General features: G+C 41.3%; 1 protein-coding gene across 1 annotated transcript; it reads right to left on the bottom strand.

Moving 5' to 3' along the window:
* Positions 1 to 2,286: 2,286 nt before the first annotated feature.
* Positions 2,287 to 22,672, bottom strand: LOC114686947. The gene is made up of 7 exons (XM_028861643.2): positions 22,607 to 22,672; positions 6,371 to 6,496; positions 5,100 to 5,233; positions 4,315 to 4,388; positions 4,135 to 4,236; positions 2,419 to 2,520; positions 2,287 to 2,309 (listed from the first exon to the last, which is right to left on the bottom strand). The coding sequence occupies exons 1-7, from the start codon at positions 22,670 to 22,672 to the stop codon at positions 2,287 to 2,289; spliced, it is 627 nt and encodes a 208-aa protein (XP_028717476.2).
* Positions 22,673 to 23,341: the final 669 nt, after the last annotated feature.

Genomic DNA, 23,341 nt, shown 5'->3' with positions numbered 1-23,341 from the left:
AACAAAAGAATGTAGTACATTTACATAATGGAGTATTAGTCAAGTGTTAAAAACAGTGACATCTACTGGGCCAAGCTGCTCTCTGGGGCCATGTCTGGGTTCATGTTCCAGCTATAGTTGGAGTCTATGTTGAAGTCTGTAGCCCAGATTTTCCAGTGTGGCCCACACAGAGGCTCAGAGTCTGTTCCACAGTCTGTTCCTCTGTCAGGGTTTACTCTGAATGAAGTCCATCCTGCCAATTGTCTAAATCCCATGGCCTCTACTCTGTAGATCAAGCAATGCCAGCCAGGCTTCACAGTGGGTCAAGTGTATGCACAGATATCACAGGCACCAGTAATTCTTCCCATTTATGATCCAAATGACTAAAGAAAGTCTAGCATCACTTGTCTCACCCCAAAGGGATTGTACAAATGGGATTTGAATTTCCTTGGGAATGGAGTCAAAAGGGTGAATGAGCCTCCTATGAGGATTACATTTTGGGTGGTTCCCTCACTACAGGGATCTACAGCAATGATGACTCCCAACACATTTGTACACGGTAGAGGACTATGAATACTCCTGACCTGGCCTGTTGCAGAATTCTGTGCTCCAAGCATAACATCCACAACCATCTTCCATCAGCAGCTGTGATAATCAAAACACCATTGAGAGCAGGTCTATAGAAGTTCCCTCCAATAAGCTTGTGGTGGGTCCTTACATCTTCAACTGAGATTCCATTCACTCCCTACTGGAACTACCTTCAAGATGCCTGTAACTCTTTACAAACCACACATGCCCTTATCTTGGAATACACAAAAGAGTTAACTGGAGAAAACTCCATCTATACTGCTGTTGGTAATTTGTTATCCATGTCCTGGTGAGTTGTTTCAGTGTTGTGGCTTTTTATAGGTCAGTCATGCCCCTGTAAACACCACTTCACCCTTGATCACTATGTAATCAAATTAATCTTCGGTTCATCTAGTTAATTATCAGTGGAACTGTACTTCATTCTTTTGTATGTGATACTCAGATATGAGAAGATGTTTGTTGAATAACACAAGACTTATCAGGTTGTAGGAGAATGCTGCCATTTTCCTTTCCCAGAAGCTCAGTGGGAGACAGTTGGAAGGCACAACAGATACCCTTTCTGTGAATTCCATGAAGAGGATTCATCCTTCATCCTGATCAATGAACATGATTATCCTGAGCTTTCGCTGTGTCTTCTGAGGTCCTCTCTTCTATTCCTTCCTGATGACACAAATCCACTTTGGCTTACAATCTATGGCTGGATTACCCAAGGAACAGGGCCAAATGGGCTGACTTTTCACTGCACATGTTTCATGGCTGTTGTAGCCTGACCTCCAGGAACCTCATGCAGAGGGTGACTCCATGTGGATCTGACTCATTACAGTAAACCCACAGGCTTCCCTGAATTTTAGAAGACAGCAGAATGAGGATTTCTGCATTTTATATAAAAATATCTTTCCACAAAAAAAGATATGTGGTATGCAAAAGAAGATTGGTTTTTGGAACTAAAGTGGAGATGTGGGGTAAACTTTCGGTTTCTTTTTATCTGGGCTTGAGGAGGAGTATGCTTGTGTTTGACTTCCTCTGTATCTGGAGTTCTGTGTCTGGACCTCTCTGCTTCTGGTGACCTCAGTCCCAGGTTACCTAAGGGGTAGAGACAGCAAAGGCCTTGCCTGCAACCCTGTATTCCAAATTTACAGAGCCCATGCTACCTCCTCCAAGGGCCTCACAACAGGACAACAATCCAACATTAGGCACCAGAACATAAGGTAAGTACTGAGACCCCAGTTCCTTAAACTGACCCACACTAGCTGACCTACACCAGCTTGGTGGTGACTCTAATGATCCTCTCCTACTCTAACTAAACATAATGCATGTTTCTCTCTCTCTCTCTCTCTCTCTCTCTCTCTCTCTCTCTCTCTCTCTCTCTCTCTCTCTCTCTCTCCCCTCTGCCTGCCAAACCTGAGCACCATGACCTCATGAGCCATCACATGTCACTTCTATAGGGACCCATGAGTGCTGGTAATCAAGTTCAGGAATGTGTGGCTTCTCACACCAGAGTAAAACAAATCCAGGCACCATTTGATCACACGTGACACATACAGAAGAGAATATCTACCACTTTTACTGAAAGCTGAGACATGAGGGGTGTGGATGTATGGTCTGCCTTCTCTTGACACCTAGAATTGTAACAGGTATGTACAGGATGACAGGGTAAGTGCAATGGTCCCAGATTCAAGGTCCTGTGTAGATTCTGTGGTGCTTCTCCATGCACTAAGTTTAAATCGACAGCTCACAGGAATCTATAAAAACAGAGATAGTTGTCTGAGAGTGGTGTTGGTATAGTCATTGTCTTACAGGAAAATCATGATTGAGAGGGAAATAAAAATAAGCAATAATAAATCTCATTACCATCACATTTAGGGCGGATGATGTCTGTTCGGTTCAGCCCTAAATTTACCACAAAACCCTCAAACTCTGATAGTATTATTCGCTTTGGAGTCATGTTGCGACCTGCAGGACACATGGGTATGGGACAAGGGGGTGGAAAAGACTCTTACTATAGACATTTAACACATGTATCATACAGGTATTTTTCTGAACCTGAGAGATTTCAAGCCAGAGAAAAAGAATCTCCAGCTGAATATTCATGAGCAGGAGAAGGACCAGGTGGGAGTCCCAAAGGACAGCAGTAGGTGTTCTAGAGTCTCCATGTCGAATCTGGGGGACTCCTAGGCCATTGTTGAAATATCTTGTGTGCAGAGACTACTGGTTGAGGACTGTGTGTGTTCAGGATGACATAGAGAGTTGGAGGAAGCACAGTGCCATCTGATGTTCAGAAGGACCATGAGAAAAGAACAATTGGAGAATACAAGCAGAGGCTAGAAATGTGCTGCCAGCATTGGGATCTAAGTGCTTGGTGATGTTGGATGGTGGAAGTCAGGTTTCTACCCAACACTGGTAACTTAGCACCCAAGTTCTTTTTATGTGCACTTTAATGTCTAGAACTCCTCTGTGAGAACAGACACAGCATGGAATGCTTGATCAGGACACCTCCATTCCCCAGAATGTGACTGAAAATCTCTATTGAGGAAAAACAAATACACATAAGTCCTGGTTTTGCTCCCAAGTAGCAAGTGTGTGCGTGTGCGTGTGCGTGTGCGTGTGTGCGTGCGTGCGTGCGTGCATGTGTGTGTATGTGTGTGTGTGTTTATATTGTGGATGGTTGGATGTGTCTGTTTGCAAACATGGTTACCAGAGTAGGATGTCAATCATCTTCCTCCACAACTCTAAACATTGTTTCCTTGAGACACAGTCACTCACTGATCTGGGCCTTCGTCAATGTGGCTTGATTGTCTGCTTAGCCAACTCTGAGTACCCATTGTCTCTTCCACAATAATGGTTGCAGACATGCTCAGCCATGTCTAGCTATTTATGTGAACTCTTGTGACATAGATTCAGGTCTTCATGCTTGCAGAACAAGAAATCTTAACCACTGAGACTTCCTTACCTTGTTCAAGCTTCTCTTTGCATTTTAAACAATCTGAAGGAAGAAGAGAGTAACAAAATATTTTTCTCTACTTAGCACTGACTAAAACTATACATGAAACCTTCCTTCAGCAATTTATCTCTTACTTCTCTTTTGATGTTATGATAAATGTGGATTCCAGTACCTTGTATCTATCTGGATAGAGTGGGGCAATTTAGGTACAACAGGAGTTGAGTACAACTCTGTCCTCCACAGACTGGTTGTCAGATCAGGACCTGTTACCATGACAATAGCACATTGTCTCCAAATGATTCTCAATGTCACCATGGGAAATGATTCCAAGCAGATCTCTTCTTAGAACAGGACAAGAAAGAGGCTGACAGAGAAAGGAAGGGAGAAGCTAGGGCTCAGTGTGTGGGGTGTGGTTGTGAGCCTAGTGTTTCAGTAGCCATCTGGAGAGGGCTGAAGACTCATCAAGAGCTTACAAATCCCCTCTCTCAAAGACCCCAATCATCTCAGAAAAGACCTCAAGTTGGAGACTAGAGCATGAAAGCCTGAGATTGTGATCCACTCTGTACACACTGACCATGCCCAAACCCATACAAATCTCTCACAACCTTAGGCAGGGTGAGACGTACCCATGAGCATTGTCAACTTGTATTTATTCATTCTGTTAATATAAGCGGCTACAGCGAAGTCCTTCCCTTGCACAAATACGAATCTGATGATGTGTTCTGGCCCTGTGGAGAAAAATAAATCATGTAGCTGAAGGGCAATGGAACCCTTGGAAAATGAAGAACATAACCCCAAGCACTCACAGATTTTGAAGACACCAAGCACAGATTTATGTTCATCCATATATATCCTGAACTCAATACACCCGATGGGTTTTCTGTAACACAGAAAAAAAAGCATAGCTTTCTCCATGACATCAGCCCTGTCCTTCCCTGTTGTCCTCTTTGAGCTACACACCCCAGATCCCCCATCTGGTACATATAGCAGCTAACCAAGCATCAGCACATGGCTTTCCACAAACCCTGAGTCACCTCCTTGTGACAGCAGGTGGGAGCAACAGAAAGATGGTCCATACCTGAAGCCACCCCACCTCCCCTGTTCTGAACAATATACCTGCCAGCCCAGTCTATTTTCTCCAGGAGGCCAGGGCTTGCCCTGATTCTGCTACTGTGTCTCCAAAGGTATCCCAGAAGACTGAGTCCTGCATCTGCTGTCACTACACCTAGGTCCTCACTGCACAAGGAACTCAGTGAAATCTTGAGGGGTCGGGGGTTCTGTGCCTGCACAGAAATAAGCGCAGCATCTACAGGGCTCCAGGGAGCAAAGCACCACTAGGAAGGAAAGCTTCAGTCCTCCAGGGAATGTCATAGGAAGATAGCATGTGATGAGCTGGACCTTCTGTTTAAATCTGGTGTCCTGTGAACATCTCTCCTGTGCTTACGAAAGTCACCTAAACCATTGTCCAAACAACACAAGAGGATTTTTGTTGACATCAAGTGCCCAGTTGATGTCTAGGGCATGCACATGGTTAGTGTGCTGATTCCACAGAGCTGAGTGCAGAGAGCACTCACTGAGTACAGGTACTTACGAGATGTTCATCCTGAACTCCAACTTGCCAATAATGTTCCTGACGAATGTGAAGGGTGGCAGTGGGCTCAACTTCCTCTTTTCAGGAAGAAGCACATTTCCCGCCCAGGCAACTATGTACCACTTTCCTAGAAGCTAGAGAGCAAAGCCACCCATTAGAGAGGGAGCATAGAAAGAGGAAGCTAAGCCAAGTGGTTCTAGGAAGTAATTGAGATAGGAAGAGATGAAGAAGGGACTTGGTTTAGGGCCCGGTACCACTTAAAGGGACATGATACACTGAAGCACCAAAAAGAGTCCTGGTCTGGGTTAGGCCCTCTCTGTCATGAGTGGGCAGATCCTGGCACGATAGTCCTGGGACCTGATATCATTCCTGGGACAGATGATTCTAGAGTACCACATGTCCCACATAAGAAGAGAAAATCACAAACAGCACCAGGCTAAGAACATGATCTAAATCTGTCCAATTCCTTCATTCTAAGACTGAGAGGGATTGTTGATCCAGATTGAGTTGAGGTTTCAGAGGGAGGCAGAGTAACCAGATACCAGCTTTATCCATGGGGAGTGCTTGCCTCCATGTCAACTGAGTTTCCAGGAGGAGGCCCCGGGAGATCAGGGAAGCCACAATGGCATCCTTATCCATCAGTGCCAGGATACGGGAGGAAGCCTGATCATTTCCAGAATCTTTTATCTTCTCAAAACCTGTCATCAATTTAAACATCTAAACTTCTTAGGATGTCGCTCCATCAACACCTCCCCATACCCAGCAGTGCTCAGCCCTCTGCAGACAGCAGCCCTGCATTGTATACATCATGCTGCATGAGGCTTTCATTGAGAAATAGAAATTCTGGAAAGAGTCATTTCTGTGGAATATCTAGAAGGCTTTAGAAGACCGCAGGCTGACAGAGGAAGCAGTGGGTTTCTGTAGCATGAGATGAGACAGAGGCATCCTCAAACCATCATTTGGCCTCTGGGTATCCCTGATGTCAGATATGATGAAAAGTCATGCTGGAGATTAGACATTGTGTTTAAAATAGCATCTCCTAAGCTCTCTTCCCCCCCCCCCCCCCGCCATGACCCTTGCCCTCCATTACCAAGGGAATTGGGGGTGGGTTGAGAGGGAGGGATGGGGAATGGGAGGAGGGAGGACAGGGGAAATTATATATATAGTAGCATCTCAGTGGTGTTCATTTTCAGCTCTCATCAGCAGCCCAGAAACTCTCACTCAATCCATCGGAACCCACTGTACATATTCTGTCTTCCCAGAACTCTCACCTCATCAGCAGTGACATCAAATTCTAAATTCCCAAATGATTTTTGCTCCACAGAAGGCAGGGTCATAACCACAGTCAGCAGGAGCAGCTGCATGGTCATCATGGTGCCTCTGTGCTCCTGGCCTTGCTGCAGCGTTTATATCCTGCACTGGGTGGAACCTCATCTGCACAAAGCCTCCATCCATGCTATAGGCTGGTTGCACTGTTTTGTTTGGACCTCGTGAATACATGGTGCTAATTCCTGTAATTAGTCAACTGCCTGTGCTTTCACTTAATCTCAGGAAGCCTTGTCAGGAGAGAGAATGTCATCAGAGTGGGAAGTGACACCTGAGAACTCAGAGCCAGAAGGATAACAAGGGTTCCCATGTTCTCAACCTCACCATGCCTGGCTCTACTCCTGTTAAAAGATGCCACAGTACTTTCTCATCCGCCTCAGAACCTCCCGTTTCAAGAGGAGCCACCAGCCTGTCTCCACACAAAAGGGTAGTACCCGGCAGTGTGTTCTCCAGGCACATTCCCCTGAGGACTTGGCTATGGCTTCATACTTCAGCACCCTGACCCCTGCGTCCTGTCTTCCCCTCTGCTTTCTATCCTTATGAGAGTGCAGCACACCTCCCTGACTCTCCACACCCTCACAGCTGATCTCTACCAAGCTAGCAGCCTGACCCTAAAATGCACATGAATCCCAACCCACCTTTTCATTGAGCAACAGCCTTCACACTTTCCCGGATTCCTTGGGAGGAGGGTCTCTGACAATAGTTCCCAGGTTTCCTACTTCTCATTTCTCTTTAGTTCTCTGTCACATCACAGTGTAAATGCATTGTCCTGCTTCTGTGTGTGTATGTAGCTGTCTGTGTCAGAGTGCATAAAATGTGTTTATGTGTCTGGGTAGCTGTGGAGATTGCACATGAATATTTATGTTTTTGTGTTAATGTGTGCAACTGTCTCTATGTGCTGGTGCCTTTGCCTGCTTATGTAAATTTGTGTCAGTGTAGTTCTTTTGTGCATTTGTATCAGTTGTGTCTGTTTTGAATATGTAGATACAGCGTGTTTGTGTGTTTTTCTCTATGACTAGTGCTATTGCCCATATATGGGCATGTCATTCTATGTGTGACTGTGTGTATGCATTTTTCTGTGTGTGCACATGTGTCTGTGTGCATTTCTATCAGTGTGTGTGTGTGTGTGTGTGTGTGTATGTTTAATGTCTGTTTATTAATGTTTATGTATTAGTTTCTAGGGTGGTATTTTTGGATATGAAATAGCATACACAGGATCTGGGTTTTGAATGCTTAGTCATTTGTGAAGGACTTTTTGGGGGAAATGTGGAACTTTTGGCACTGTGTCCTCTCTAGAAGACATGGATGTCAGTGGAATTCCCATCTGGGTCACTCCTGAGCACTCAGCTTCCTAATCCACCAAGATGCAAACAAGATTAGGGGCAAGATCTCACAATTAACAGCATTAAGTGGAAATAAAATAAAAATTTATATTTTGAAAAGAGTATCATTAATGTCAACCTTTAGCAAAACAAAGCAAAAGAAAAACTAAAATTAAATACAATAGATAAAAGAGAAGACATGTGGATAACCCCTCAAAATCAGAGAACCTTCAAGATATACTTTAAAGACTTATACACAAATAAATTGGAAAATATAAAAGAAATGACCAGTGTTCTACATTGAGATACACAAAATTAAAAAGGAAAACACGGACAACATGAATTGTTCTGCAGTGAGCAGTGAGATTAAATAGCAACAAAATGTCTTCTCACTGGAGCACGCCTGGGCCAAATGTGTTCAATGCTGAATTCTCCCAAGAATGAACACAACATTCCTGAATCCATTCCAGAAATCAAAAAGGCGGTGGCATGCTACCAAACTCTTTGATGAAGCTGGTATCATCTTTCCAAGCAAGGAAATTGTATGCTGATTTCCTGATCAACATGTAAGCAAAACCTGTCAGTTACCTTTAGAGAAAGCATTTAACAATATATCAATATATTTTACTACTATCCCTCTGGTCCAATATATAAAAAGCAACAAATGGGATATATCACACTGAAATATTTAGGGACAGAAATGGCACAACCATCTGAGATGGAGAGAAGTCCTTTGACAAAGGCCAACCATCCTTCATGATCATAGCTCTGAAGGAACTATACCTAGGAGGAGTGAATTCATACAGCCAGTATCATCCTAAGTGGAGAAACATCAAAGCAATGTCACTGAAGTCAGCAGGGACAGGGCTGTCCTCTTTCTTCTATCCTACTGAATGATACCTTAAAGTATTATCTAAGGTAATATCTAGGGACATCGAGTTAATGATGGGAAAATGTACAGAGATGACTACCCAAACTAGTGGAAATCCATGAACTGTGGACCAATAGCTGAGGAGCCCCTTTGGTACTAGACTAGGCCTTCTGGATAGGCCAGACAGTTGTTTAGCTTGAACTGTTTAGGGGCCCCCAGAGAGTGGGATTGGGACCTATCCCTGGTGCATGAACCAGCTTTTTGGAGCCTAGTGCCTATGGTGAGACACTTTGCACAGCCTTGGTGCAGGGAGGAGGGACCTGGACCTGCCTCAACTGAATATACCAGGCTCTGCTGACTCCCCATGGGAGACCTTGCCTTGGAGAAGGTGGAAACGGGGATGGGTTGAGGAGGAAGGCTGGGGGGAGGCAAGAGGGAGGAGAGGGGAATCTGTGGTTGGTATATAAAATGGATAAAAAAAATCTCTTAACAATAACAATAAAAATAAAGAAGAGAGGCCAGAGAAAATGGAAGAGCCTGAGAAAGGAGTAGAGTTCAATGTAGCTATTTCCTCTTCATGGAATATTCTCTCCCTTTATTTGTTTATTTTACATTCCCTACATTCCCTCTTCCCCATCCATACCCTGCATCCCCTCTGCTGGCTCCCATCCACTACTTCTCTGTTTCTAATAAGGAAAGGGAGGCCTTCCATGGATATCAACAAAACGTGGCATATCTAGTTGCAGTAAGACTTAGCACCTCTCCTCTTATTAAGGGTGGACAAAGAAACCAAGTATGAGGAACAGGATCCTAAAAGCTGACAAATTTGTAAGAGAATGTAGCCCCTGATCCCACTGTTAGGAGTCCCAGAAGAAGACCAAACTACACAACTGTAACAAATGTGCAGAAGGCCTAGGTCAATCTCATGTATGCTTCAGGTTATCCATTCAGTCTCTGAGCCCAGGTTAGTTGATTCTGTAGGTTTTCTTGTGATGTCCTTGACCACTCGGGCTCCCACAATCCTTCTTCCCACTTATCTACAGAATTCCCCAAGCTCTGTCTAATGTTTTGATGTGGGTCTCTGAATCTATTTCCATCAGTTGCTGGATGAAGCCTCTCTGATGACAATTGTACCAGACACAAATCTGTGAGTAGAGCAGAATATCATTGGGACCATTACAATGATGTTTTTATTTTTGGTCAGTTGTGTTTCAGTCTATCCTGGGTCTCTGGGCCATTCAGCCTATGGGTCCTGGTGCTATAGGCAGTGAGTGTTAGGGGTAGGCTCATTGTTGTGGCATAGGTCTCAGGCTGGGCCAGTCATTGGTTGGCCACTCCCACAGTCTTTGCACCACCCTTATCCCAGCACATTCTATAGGCAGGACAGACTGTAGATCAAAGCTTATGTGACTGGGTTGATGTTCTATTCTAACTCCTAGGAGTCTTGCCTGGTCATAGAAGATACCAGTTCAGGCCAAATATCCCCTATTGCTAGGAGTCTTAACTGGGGTCATCCTTGTAGATTCCTAGAAGTTTCATTTGCACTAGGTTTACCTGACATGAAATGCCCCCCTTTTCAGTCATCTCTTTCAGTATTCTCCTTCATTCCACACCACATGATCCCTTATGTTCCCTTCTCCTCCTACCTAGGTCTACCCACATAATCTTTTCTATTTCCCCTTCCCAGGCAGACCCAAGGACCCTAACTCCTTGAGACTTCCTTTTTAGCTAGCTTCTCTGGGTCATTGAATTGTAGCATGATTATTTTTTACTTTACAGTTGATATCCACTTATAAATGAGTACATACTTTATTTATCTTTCTTGATCTGGGTTACCTCACTCAGCATGATTTTTTTTTCTAGTTCCATCCATTTGTTTCAAATTTCATGGTGTCATTGTTTTATTTTTATTTATTTTTTTAATTAACTTCTTTATTGGATCTTTGGGAGTTTCACATCATATACCCCAATTCTGATCATATTCCAATCCCACCATATTTTCCCATCACCCCTGCAGCATCCCCCAAACAACATATAACAAAACAAGTGAACAAACACATACAAAAAAGAACAAGACTAACCAAAAAAAAAAAAAAAGTCTTTTTCCGCCTCTCCAACATCTCTTCATTCATCCTGGTGGCATTGGGAACCTCTGTGTCATATAGTGTACATGTTTGTCCCATCAGCTTACTAACAACCTTTCATTTCAATAAATCATTGCTCCAGTTCAAGGTCAGGGGTTTCTGGTATACCACCATCACTGGATCCTCACTGAAACTCCTCTGGCATATTCCATGGATACCCCAAGTTTTAGAGATTCTGAGGGTATTGTTCTGCAGGACCAGTCCCTTCAAAAGCTTCAGCAGGTCCTAGATGGGGTAGATGTTAGGGTGGGTCAACCCAAGACCCATCTGTGGGCCTGGGTAGTAGCTGAACTGGTCAGTCATTGCTGCCGGGGCTACCCACCTCAAGGAGCAAGGAGTGGAGTCAGCTGCCCTATGCCCATACCCTCAGGGTCAGTTCACTTTCTCTGTGGTGAGGGGTGGATCCATCTATCCAGAATGCAGGAGCCAACTCTCCTGTTTTTATTTTATTTATTTATTTTTTAATTAACTTCTTTATTGAATTTTTGGGAGTTTCACACCATGCACCCCAATTCTGATCAGGGACAGCTCTCTTGCTGCAGTGTCCAGTGGGAAACAAGGTTAGCTTTCCTGGGCCAGTGAAGGGTGGGTTCTGCTCAGTATGGCCCTCTGATTTCATCTTGTATGGTTCCTAAGGCCTCCTGAGGTGACATGGGCCTCAGTAGCAGCTTGGGCCCAGATGAGAGCCTGGCCTAGGTAGAAGCACTGGCCACTCAGGTGGGATGGTTCTGGTGGTAGCATGCGCCCTGGACACCACCAAGGCCTCTGGTTGTGATCCCAATCCTCAGCTTCTATATGACCTTTGGTGGCAATATGGAACTTGGACTTCTGCACAAACCTCAGCCATGGTGTGTATTCTAGCCTAGAAGCAGAAACTCGTTCAAATAAATGGAAGAGATTATCAGGGAAACCGGGTTATGGGTTCAGAAACTGTAACACCTGTCAGGAGAACTTTTCTGGATCAGGGTGTATTGAAAGGTGGATACTATTTTGTTGTTATGCCCACAATGACCTCAGGAAATGTAAGGCAGAGTTCTTCTTGACTAGAGACTCAAATGTAGAAAGCAGCTCAGAAACTTATCCACAGGGAGCCTTGCTTCTGGGATATGGTAGATGTGAGCTGGGTCTTCTTGACATCAAATATGTATTTTATTTCTTTGATTTCCTGAAAGTTAAGCAATTATGGATCCTCCAGGTTACAGTGGATCTTGTTTTAAGTTATTATAGTTGTGTGTGGACCCAGAGTGTGATAGTAGTGTTGGGACTGTGTAGATTTTTGCCTAAATTGTTCTAGTATTTATGAAAACTCGGTAGTCAGAATTTGAGATAAAAACCTGATAAATGTAAGGAACAGCAGGGAGCAATCAGTTGACCCCACTTTCCATGTTTTAAGTATCCAAATGATCCAGAAGTCTCTCCCCAACCCTCATTTTCTCTTTCTGTTGTTTCTCCAACTTCCTCGCTTTTTCAAAAAATCTATGGCAATTCTTGGTCAGCCAGTCACTGACTCTATCCTTGATTTAACGTGGATTTATTGGCATAATAGCATGGCAGTTTCAATAATTATACCTCATTTCCCGGATTTTGTCTGGATGAAAGGGAAGAGTCTTAACTCTTACATAGTAAAACTGTTTATAATAAGAACAATTTTCAAGCAAAAATATATTATTTTTCTTCCTTTTTTCCTTCCTTCCTTCCTTCCTTCCTTCCTTCCTTCCTTTTTTTTTTTTTTGAGACAGGTTTTTCTGTATAGTTTTGGTGCCTGTCCTGGCTCTCACTCTGTAGACCAGGTTGGCCTCAAACTCACAGAGATCTGCCTGCCTTTGCCTCCTGAGTGCTGGGTCTAAAGGCATGCACCACCACTGCCTGGCCAAAAAGTACATTCTTAATGTCCAATCTATTAGTATGTTGAAAATATGAAGAAAATACTCCTATCTTGGTGAGCCCAAAATTTTGTATCTGATTTACTTCCTATAAACTACAGAAAACTCTAATTATAACTATGTAATTTTCAACCCTGTCATACACCTGAAAGGGTTATACTATTACTCGTATTTAAACAGATTGTGCAGAGCTATCAATTTCCAAAACTAAAAAAAAAAAAAAAAAAAAAAAAAAAAAAAAAAAAAAAAAAAAAAAAAACCAGAGACTTCTGACTGCCCAGACAAGCACACCAAGGTTCCTCTGGAACACTGGGGCATGCCTATTTGGCCTCCAGGCCTAAATATCTGACAGACATTTCTGCAAAGCAAGAATTTTGAAGGACTGTCCTACCTTGTCTTGGCAATTTTGGCAGTTGCTTTCCTTTGTGTTCTGCTTGTCCAATTTGGACAGCATATACCAGCAGTCGAGGCAAGGACAGTTCCTTTGCTCAGTGACTAACTTTGACACAAATGAAAGCAAACTCTACATGGAGATTCTTTAGAGCCTGTCATCCTCTTGTGAAGTAAATTGGTGTTACCAGGAGCAAATATGTGTTCCTGTCATAAAAAGCCTTGCATGATTGCCATTTAAAATGACATATTCTGTAGGTTTCTGAAGTGTTTGAAGGCCATCTATCTATTTAAAATATGTCTGTGTTTGACCTTGAAAACATACTTAACATGACTAGAAGTTTGATTCTTATAGATGATTAACTACTAACCTCTAGTTCTTTGTTGTCCTAAATAGCTTTCAAGGACTAGAATTTAATATTGCATTTTTAAATGAGTTGCACAAGTACAATACCTTAAACGAGAAATAGAAACATATAATGTAGTATAACAAAAATAACCATAAATTTGTATCAATATACACAAATATCTTAAGCAAGAGTAGAAAGATAGATACAATATAACATAAATGACCTTAAATTTGTATTAACATACAAAAATAAGTATCAATATAAAACATTTGAGATTGGTAGTTCCTGTTTTAGTTTTAAAGTAGATTCAATAATCTACCCTTTTATCCCATCTTCTCTATAGTCTCCCTTTTTGTTTACAGATGAAGATCCATTTATCTAATTTCCTTTACTTAGTTTTCTCCCTGACCATGACCAATAACAAATTGCAACCGATCCCCCTAAACAATGACAAAAATCCATTGAACAACCAAAAAACATCCAGCACACCTCTTGGGTATATGGGGAACATGTTCCTGCTGTCTGGGAGGTGAGAGCATCTTTATGGGACCCTGAAATAATTGAGATAAAGATCAAGACTTGGGAGAGCTACCAGTTGTCCAGTGTGTGTATAAAGGAAAAGTGCAAGTCTTATCTCAAGTTCTGGCTGTAGTAGTCTATGATGCTGGACCAACCTAGCTACATGTCTTGAAATTGTCATGAGCAAATTGTAGACCAAAGCTGATCTTTGTATCATGTTTGTGAACTTAGTGGTATTACCACAATCAAGGTGTAATCATCCTTGTGGGGTGCCATCATCATTTTAGAGATGTCACAAAGATCATTTGTCAGGAATGGTCACAGATCACTGTAGAAATCTTAGCCATTTTCAATGTCACATACAGCAGATCTCAGACTATTTAAAGGACTGCAATCTACAAAATACATGTGGAGTACACAAGCTTAGGTCCTAGTGACCTGCTTTAGACTCAAGACTGAAATCCTGTACAGAAAGGCAGATGAAGCCTATTTCTAGGATTAGTTAGTACTCTATATGACCAATAGTATCAAACATCCTGACAGAAGTTTAAATAAGTAAATAAATATCTTATAAATTGTAAGGTAATATTTATATCCTAAGAGACATTTTAAAGAGTCTTTAAAAAAAGGATTATGAGATTAGTGGCATGGAACAGTCCCTTACTTTTGGATTTCTTCGGTGTCATATCAGGTGGCATTCTGACATGAGACAGAAACCTTGGATTTTCCTCTAACAAGTATGCTTGGGTTTAGAGAAGGAGAGAGCCACACTCCAACCCCAAACAGCTTTAAAATTTAGTTGTGTTGGAAATAATAAAAAGATCATTTGCCTTATTTGTCTGTAGAGAACAGTAGAAGCAAACATTTGAGAAGACATGAAAATTCTATGTTGGAACTATGCTATACCATTAAGCTAATTTATTCTTTCTTGGGACATTTTCTCTGCATGACTTATGCTTCTTTAGATGTCTTATTTGACCAGTGGTGTTCATATTCTGTAGTTGGATGTTTTATTCTTGTGGAAAGACAAAGGCAAAACACTATCCCAACTCTACCTTTGGGGAGTTTCCTTTTTTTTGGTAGCTTATGTCTGATCAAATGAAATACATATGCCAGTCCTATAAGTTAATTTAGATGGAATGGCAATGCAGTTGAGGCATTACCATCTCTCTTAATCAAGAGGTCTTTCCTAATTGAATCTAATCTTTATTAATCTTGATGGTATCCATAACTTTCCTTCTCCTGTAGGAACAAAAGCAAAGCTTCTTCCCCAATGTAACACATATCTTGGTTTCCATTCTGAGGTCAACACATCTTTTAAGTATACAGATGGATTTAATTCAGTAGTTTTTTCCATTATCTTATGTCTCTCCATAGCTCGTTTCTTTCTCAGTCACATTAAAAATATTTAAAATTAATAAAATATTATGAAATCTAACTCTGGAGGCCTTTAGTTTCCCTTTCTGTTTATTAAGCATATCTTTTAAAGTGAGATTAGACCTTTCTATAACTGCTTTTCCTACAGGATTGTATGGTAAACTTGTAATAAGCTTTATATTGTAATATGCAAAAATTGTTTTATTTGATTAGAGACATATGCTGGAGCATTGTCAGTCTTAATTTGTATAGGTATCCCCCTGATGGCCATACTTGTAATAAATATGTTTTTACAGAATATGGCTTTTTAGAACTCAAAACAGTTGCGCATTGAAATGCTGAATATGTATTTATAGTATGGTCCACATAGTTTAATTTTCCATACTCTGCAAAATGAAAGACTTCTATTTGCCAAATTTCATTTTTTGATTACCCTTTGGGATACTTCCTGCTGATACTAGAGTTTGGTTTTATGAAAGACAAGTATAACATTTCTGTATAATTTCTTTGGCTTGCTGCTAAGTGATGGAGAAATGTACCTTCAAAACTTTGCTTTAACATGGTGTTGGTTATGAAATTATGAGGTTTCTAGCATATTTCATATTAATAGCTGATCAACTTGATCTTTACTTTGTGCTAGAGGGCCTGGTATGCCCATAAGTAATCAGATATGTGCTATAAATAAGGGGTGATTTCTATTCCTGATTATTTCTTGGATTGAATAAATAACAAAGTTAATTCTGAATCATCTAGAAAAAGTTTAGCAATTTCAGTATGTACAATGGCTCTCTGCACACCAAAAATAACTATATTAAGAGGTTCTGAAAAATCTAATAATACCATGAAAATAGCATATGATTTGAGTTTTTAATTGAATCATAAGGCCTCTGAGCCACTTATTACTTATTTTTTCCTGATTTGTACCCTGCCATTCCTGATTTATTTACATCAATATCGAATGTAGGGGCTCCAGAAATTGGTGTTCCCTGTATAATGTGAGGAAGAATCCAATTAGTTCCTTTTATGTATTGAAGTCTCTTATTTTTGGGATGTTTGTTACTAATATCTCCACAAAATTACTGCAAGCTCTTTGCCAATGTTCATTTTTCACACATAATGAGGCAATTTCAGCATTAGAAAAAAGTATCACAAATGCTGCTGGCTCTATTCCTGCTAATTGATGAAGTCCCAACTTTCCTTTCAGAATCAATTCAGAAAACTTTTTTACATAGGTCTTTAATTTTTACTCTTTTTGTGTGGTAAAAATATCCATTCTAATATATCTTCCCTCTGCTTAAGGATTCCCAAAGGAAAATGTGTAGAAGGTAAAATAACCAGGATACAATCAAGCTCTGGATCCAAGTGATCCATATATGCATCCTATAATTTCTCCTATATGAAAGCCAATTTTCTCTCAGCCTCAGGTGATGATTTTCTTGGACTATGTAAGTCTTTATCACCTTGTAAGGTTTGAAATAAATTACTTAATACTTGATTTGTTATTCCAATTGTGGGCTGGAACCAGATAATATCTCCCAGCACTTTTTGAAAATCATTAAGAGTTCATAATTGATCTTTGCTGATTTATACCTTCAGTGGTTGAATTTTTTTGTAAACCTATTTTATATCCTAGGTAATTAACAGAATTCCCTCTTTGTATTTTTTAGCAGCAATTTGTAGTCCTCTGCAAAACAAAATTTTTTTTTTTTTTAAAGTATCCAAGTCTGAATTAGCTGGTAAGATATCATTCATATAATGATAAATTGTATATGGAGGAAACTAAAAATTATTTCCAATGCCTGTTGTACAAAATACTGACACAAGATAGGGCTGTTTCACATTCTCTGCTGAAAAACAGAGAATGGGGAAGAGGGAACTTCAATTGAGACAAGGCCAAGCCTGTGGTATAAATTGGTAATTGATGTGGCATTGTCCCATTGACAGCAGGCAATGCTGCCACTTGACTGGTAGCCCTTGATGCTTTAAGAAAGCAGGTTGAATGATCTGGGAGGAGGGCACTGGATCTGCCTGGACTGAGTCTATCAGGTCGATGCCAGTCCTCAGGGGAGACCTTTATCTGGAGGAGGTGGGAATGGGGGGTGTGCTGGGGGAAGGGGAGGGGGGCAGGAAGGGAGAGAACAAGGGAATCTGTGGCTATTATGTAGAACTGAATAGTATTGTAAAATAAATAAATAATAATAATAATAATAATAATAATAATAAAGAAAGCAGGTTGAGCAAGCTATAAGGAGCAATGTCAGTAAGCTGAAATCCTAAATGGTGTTTGCATGCTCTGACTTCCCTGGATGATGGACTATGAATTGTAAACAAAGATAAACCCATTCTTCCCCAAATTGCTTTAGGACATGGTATTTTGCCACATCAATAGAAACCAAACTAGGACACAACTCAATTCCAGCCTTCTGCATGATGCTATAGGAGGTGATATCTAAAATCTTTCATCTGCAAATCCTGGGTGAAGTCCAGATTTGTCCCTTGCAGTGAGGTGCTGTGGCATAATCCTTTTGTACAATTTGTCACTGTGATTGGTTTAATAAAGAAGGTGACTGGCCAATAGCTGAACAGGTAGAGGGATAGGCCAGAGAGTCAGATACAGAAGGTGCTGCAAGAAGAAGGGCAGAGACTGGAGTCACAAGAGAAGCAGAGAGAAGTAAGATGGGAATGGCATACTAAGAAAGGCATCAAGCAATGTGGCAAGTCATAGATAAGAAATATGGTTAATTTAAATTGTAAGCGTTAGCTAGTAACATGTCTGAGCTATTGGCTGAGCATTTGTAATTAATATACTCCTCGGTGTGTTTATTTGGCAGCTGCTGGTGGGACAGAAACTTCAGCCTACAGTGAGGTACCTAGTAATTAGCAAGACAGAGAAGGGATGACCAAGCTGAGGTTGAAATTTAAATGTAGTGAAGGGCATGACCAGAAGCAATGAAGGCTATAAGTGTAAAACTAGGGATACCTGCAGGAACTGCCATCAGGAAAATGGGGAGGCATGAAAATAGATGCCTTACAGATCACTGAATGGGAAAAGATCTTCACCAATCCCCCCATCTGACAGAGGGCTGATCTCTAAAATATATAAATAACTCAAGAAGATAGACATCAAAAACCCAAATAATCAAATTAAAAATGCGGTACTGACCTAAACAGAATTCTCAACATAAGAATCTCAAATGACTAAGAAGCACTTAAAGAAATGTTCATTATCCTAAGCCATTTGGGAAATGCAAATCAAAAGAATGCTGAGATTCCATCTTACAACTGTCAGAATGGCTAAGATCAAAAACACAAATGATAGTTTATGCTGGAAAGTATGTGGAGCAAGGGGAACACTCCTTCATTGATGGTGGGAGTGAGAACTTGTAAAGCCACTTTGGAAATCAATATGGTGGTTTCTCAAAAAAGTCAATCTACTTCAAGACCCAATGATATCACTCTTGAACACATACCCAAAGAATACTTAATCATACCACAAAGACACTTGCACAGCTGTGTTTATAGCACCATTATTTGAACAGCCAGAACTTAGGAACAGCCTAGGTATTCCTAAACAGATGAACGGTAAAGAAAAAGTGATACATGTACACAATGAAGTACTACTCAGCTGTCAAAAGAAATGACATCAGGAGATTTGAAGGCAAATAGATGGAACTAGAAAAAAAAAGTCATACTGAGTGAGGTTACCCAGACTCAGTAACACAAACATTGTATTAACTCACTTGAAAGTGGATATTACTGGTAAAGTAAAGAATAACCATGCTACAATTCTCAGACCTAGAGAAGCTAGCTAAAAAAGGAGTACCTAAGAAGGGCTGCATGAATGTCCCAAGACAGAGAAATAGACAGTTTCTCCTGGTTGTACTGGGGGCAGGTAGGCATGCAAACTTGAGGTATCAGGTTGGGGATGTGGGTGGAGGGAGAGAGTGCTGACAAAACTAACTGGAATGGGGATTTTATGGAGTTGAGTGAAGCCCAATGCAAGGTAAACTTCCATGAGTCTACAACAATGAGCCCAACTATGACTTCTGACAGCAGTAGATGATTAGCCAGTAGCATAAGGCAATATGGTGGGTTCTTAGTGTAGAGCTTGCACTCAGGGCACTGGCAGGATTGTAAATGTTTAAGAAGCTCAGTTCACTCCTCAGCTTTGGTAAAAGAGAAGCCAGCTTCTAGATAAAAGGGAAACATGGAGGTCATGATCATTTCTATGTCAATGTCACCACCAGGAATCTTCATGCTTTCCCTTCACTCTCATCCATGCTCTTAGTGTTGATGACAAGCAGATTCTTAGTGTAAGGGGCACCATCACAGCAACCACACCCAGGGCAATAGGCACCGCAAGCTATCCTACTATAGAAAGCACTGGATATTCCAATACAGTGGAAGCATAAGATCTGGACCTTAAATACAATCTTATGAAGATTGTAGAGACCCTTAAAGAGGAAATAAAAAAGGCTTAAAGAAATGCAAGAAAACACAAACAAACAGGTGAAAGAAATGAATAAAACCCCTCAAGACCTGAATATGGAAATAGAAGCAATAAAAAAAGACAAACAGAGGAAATCTTGGTTTTGGAAAATATGGGTAAGTGAACAGCAACTACAGATGCAAGTATCACCAACAGAATACAAGAGATGGAAAGGAGAATATTGGGCATTGAGATACAATAGAAGAAATCTATACAGCAATCAAAGAAAATGTTAAATATAGAAATTTCCTGACACAAAACAACCAAGAAACCTGGGACACTATGAAAAGACAAAACCTAAATATAATAGGAATAGCAGGAGAAGATACACAGCTGAAAGGCCCAGGAAATACCTTCAACAAAATTATAGGAGAAAACTTTCATAACCTAAGAAAGGAGATGCTTAGAAATGTAAAAGAAGCTTAAGAACAACAAATAGATTGGACTAGATACATAAGCCTCCCCCCCCCCCGCCATGGCTGTATCATAACCAAAACACTAAACCTCCAGAATAAAGAAAGAATATTAAAAACTGAGAAGGAAAAAGGCCAAGTAATCTATAATGGCACACCTATTAGAATTGCACCTGACTTCTCAATGGAGACGCTAAAAGCCAGAAGGGCTAGGATAGATGTCCTGCAGATTATAACAGACCAAAGACCTGCTCAGACCACTATACCCAGTAAAAATTTTAATGACTATAGATGGAGACAAAAAGATATTCTATGACAAAATCAACTTTAAATAGTACCTATTCAGAGATCCATCCCTACAGAAGGTGTTAAAAGGAACACTCCCATCCAAAGGAAATTAACTACAACCATGAAAACACAGGAAATAGTCTCACATCAGCAAAATTAAAGAGGAGAAACACACTCATTCACACATACACACACACACACACACACACTGCCATTAACAATAACAAAATAACAATAATTAACAATCATTGGTCATTAATATCTCTCAATATCAATGGCCTCTATTCCCTAATAAAAACACTCAGGCTAACTGAATGGATGTGAAAACAATATCTATTCTTCTGCTGCATATAAGAAATGCACCTCAATGTCAAAGACATTATCTCAGCATAAACAGTTGGAAAAGCATTTTGCAAGGAAATTGACTCAAGAAAAAAGATGTTGTAGTAATTTTAATATCTAACAAATATACTTCCAACCAAGAGAAATAGGGAAGGACCACTTCAAACTCATGTAACGAAAAATCCATCAAGATGACATCTCAATTCTCAACATCTATGTTCCAAATATAAGAGCACCCATGTTTGTAAAGGAAACACTACTGAAGATTTAGCACACATTGACAGTGGGAGACATCAATACCCTTCTCTCATCAATGGACAAATCATCCAGACAAAGCTCTGGAAGTATCACCATCCCCGATTTCAAGCTCTGATACAGGGCTATAATAATGAAAATCCCATATTATTGGCATAAAAACGTGCAGGTGTATCAGTGGAATCCAACAGAATAAACAGACATAAATCCACACACCTACAGACACCTGATTTTCAAAAAGAAGCCAACATATACAATGGAAAAAAGAAAATATCTTCAACAAATAGTGCTGGTCAAACTGAACATTGGCATGTAAAAGAATGCAAATCAATCCATTTCTATCATCCTGCACAATTCTCAAGTCCAAGTGTATCAAAGATATCCACATAAATGCAGACACACTGAACCAGATAGAAGAGAAAGTGTAGAATAGCCTCAAACGCATTGGCATGGGACACAACTGCTGAACAGAATGCCAATAATGAAATCATTAAGATTGACAACTAATAAATGCATCCTCATGAAAATGAAACAATTTTGTGAGGCAAAGGACACTGTCAATATGACAACAGCCTACAAAATGGGAAAAGACCTTCACCAACCCTACTGCTGACAAAGGGCTAATTTCTAAACTATATAAAGATCTCAAGAAACTAAACATCAAAACTCCAAATAATCCAATTAAAAAATGGGATACATATCTAAACAGAGAATTCTCAACAGAAGAATCTCAAAGGCTGAGTAGGTCTTTAAGAAATGTTCAACATACTTAGTTATCAGGATGATGCAAGTCAATATGAATCTGAGATTCCATCTTACACCTGATAGAATGACTAAGATCAAAACACATGTGACAGCTCCTTCTGGAGAGGTTGTGGAGCAAGGGGAACACTCCTCCATTGCTGGTGGGAGTGCAAACTTGTATAGCCACTTTGGAAATCAATATGGCAGTGTCTCAGAAACCTAACTCAAGACCCAGCTTTACCACTCCTGGGGATATACCCAAAGAAGCTGAATCATACCACAAGAATATTTGCTCATTGATGTTCAGTGCAGGTTTATTCTTAATAGTCAGAAACTGGAAACAACCTAGATGTCCCTCAACAGACGAATGTGGTACATTTACATAATGGAGTATTAGTCAGCTGTTAAAAACAATGACATCTGACTGAGTCAAGCAACTGCCTGGGGCCATGTCTGGGTTCACAGTCCAGCTACAGCTGGGGTCTGTGTTGAAGTCCATGGCCCAGGTTTCCAGTGTGGCCCACACAGAGGCTCAGGGTCTGTTCAACAGTCTGCAGATTTGTAGGATTCTGGGCACCATGCCACAGCACTGGCCATACAGATCTGTGTGGCTTGTGCTGCCACCCAGGGCCATAGTGCCACCCCAGCTCAAGCTGCTGCTGAGGGCCAGGGTCTAAGTTGATATATGAGACTCTTCTTTCCCCAAAGGCCATGAGGATGTCCAGGATCAGGTCAGCTACCTGAGTCCGGTTGGTTTCCAAGGGTCAGGATGGGAACAAATCTGAGTGGCCTACACTGCTATCCAATGCCATGGTGATGTCAGGGACAGAGCTGCAGCTGAAGGCCATGTCTGAGTCCATGGCCCTACTGTATCTAGAGTCTATGCTGAGGTTTAAGGCTCCTCCTACCATTGAAGTTCATGCCTATGGCCAAGGTCAGGGGCCATGTTGATATCTGAAGGCCACATTGCCACTGGGGCCTCTGATGATTTGAGTGTCCTGCACTTTCACTTTGGGAAATTGTGACATCCAGACTTGGCTCCTGCTTGGACCATGTCTAGGTCCATGGTCCTACACCATGGCTGAGGTTTGTGTAGAAGTCCAAGTTGCATATTGCCACCAAAGGTCACATAGAAGCTGAGGGTTGGGATCACAACCAGAGGCCTTGGTGGTGTCCAGGGGCCATGCTACCACCAGAACCATCCCACCTGAGTGGCCAGTGCTTCTACCTAGGCCAGGCTCTCATCTGGGCCCAAGCTGCTACTGAGGCCCATGTCACCTCAGGAGGCCTTAGGAACCATACAAGATGAAATCAGAGGGCCATACTGAGCAGAACCCACCCTTCACTGGCCCAGGAAAGCTAACCTTGTTTCCCACTGAACACTGCAGCAAGAGAGCTGTCCCTGACCCTCACAAGAGAGTTGGCCCCCGCATTCTGGAGAGATGACCCCACCCCTCACCACAGGGAGGGTGAACTGACCCTGAGGGTATGGCATAGGGCAGCTGACTCCACCCCTTGCTCCCTGAGGT

Source organism: Peromyscus leucopus, chromosome 4 (genome assembly GCF_004664715.2).
Source record: "Peromyscus leucopus breed LL Stock chromosome 4, UCI_PerLeu_2.1, whole genome shotgun sequence".
In the NCBI taxonomy this organism is placed as follows: Eukaryota; Metazoa; Chordata; class Mammalia; order Rodentia; family Cricetidae; genus Peromyscus; species Peromyscus leucopus.
Note: the sequence above shows the minus strand (reverse complement) of the source record. Positions and strands in the feature narration are given on the sequence as shown.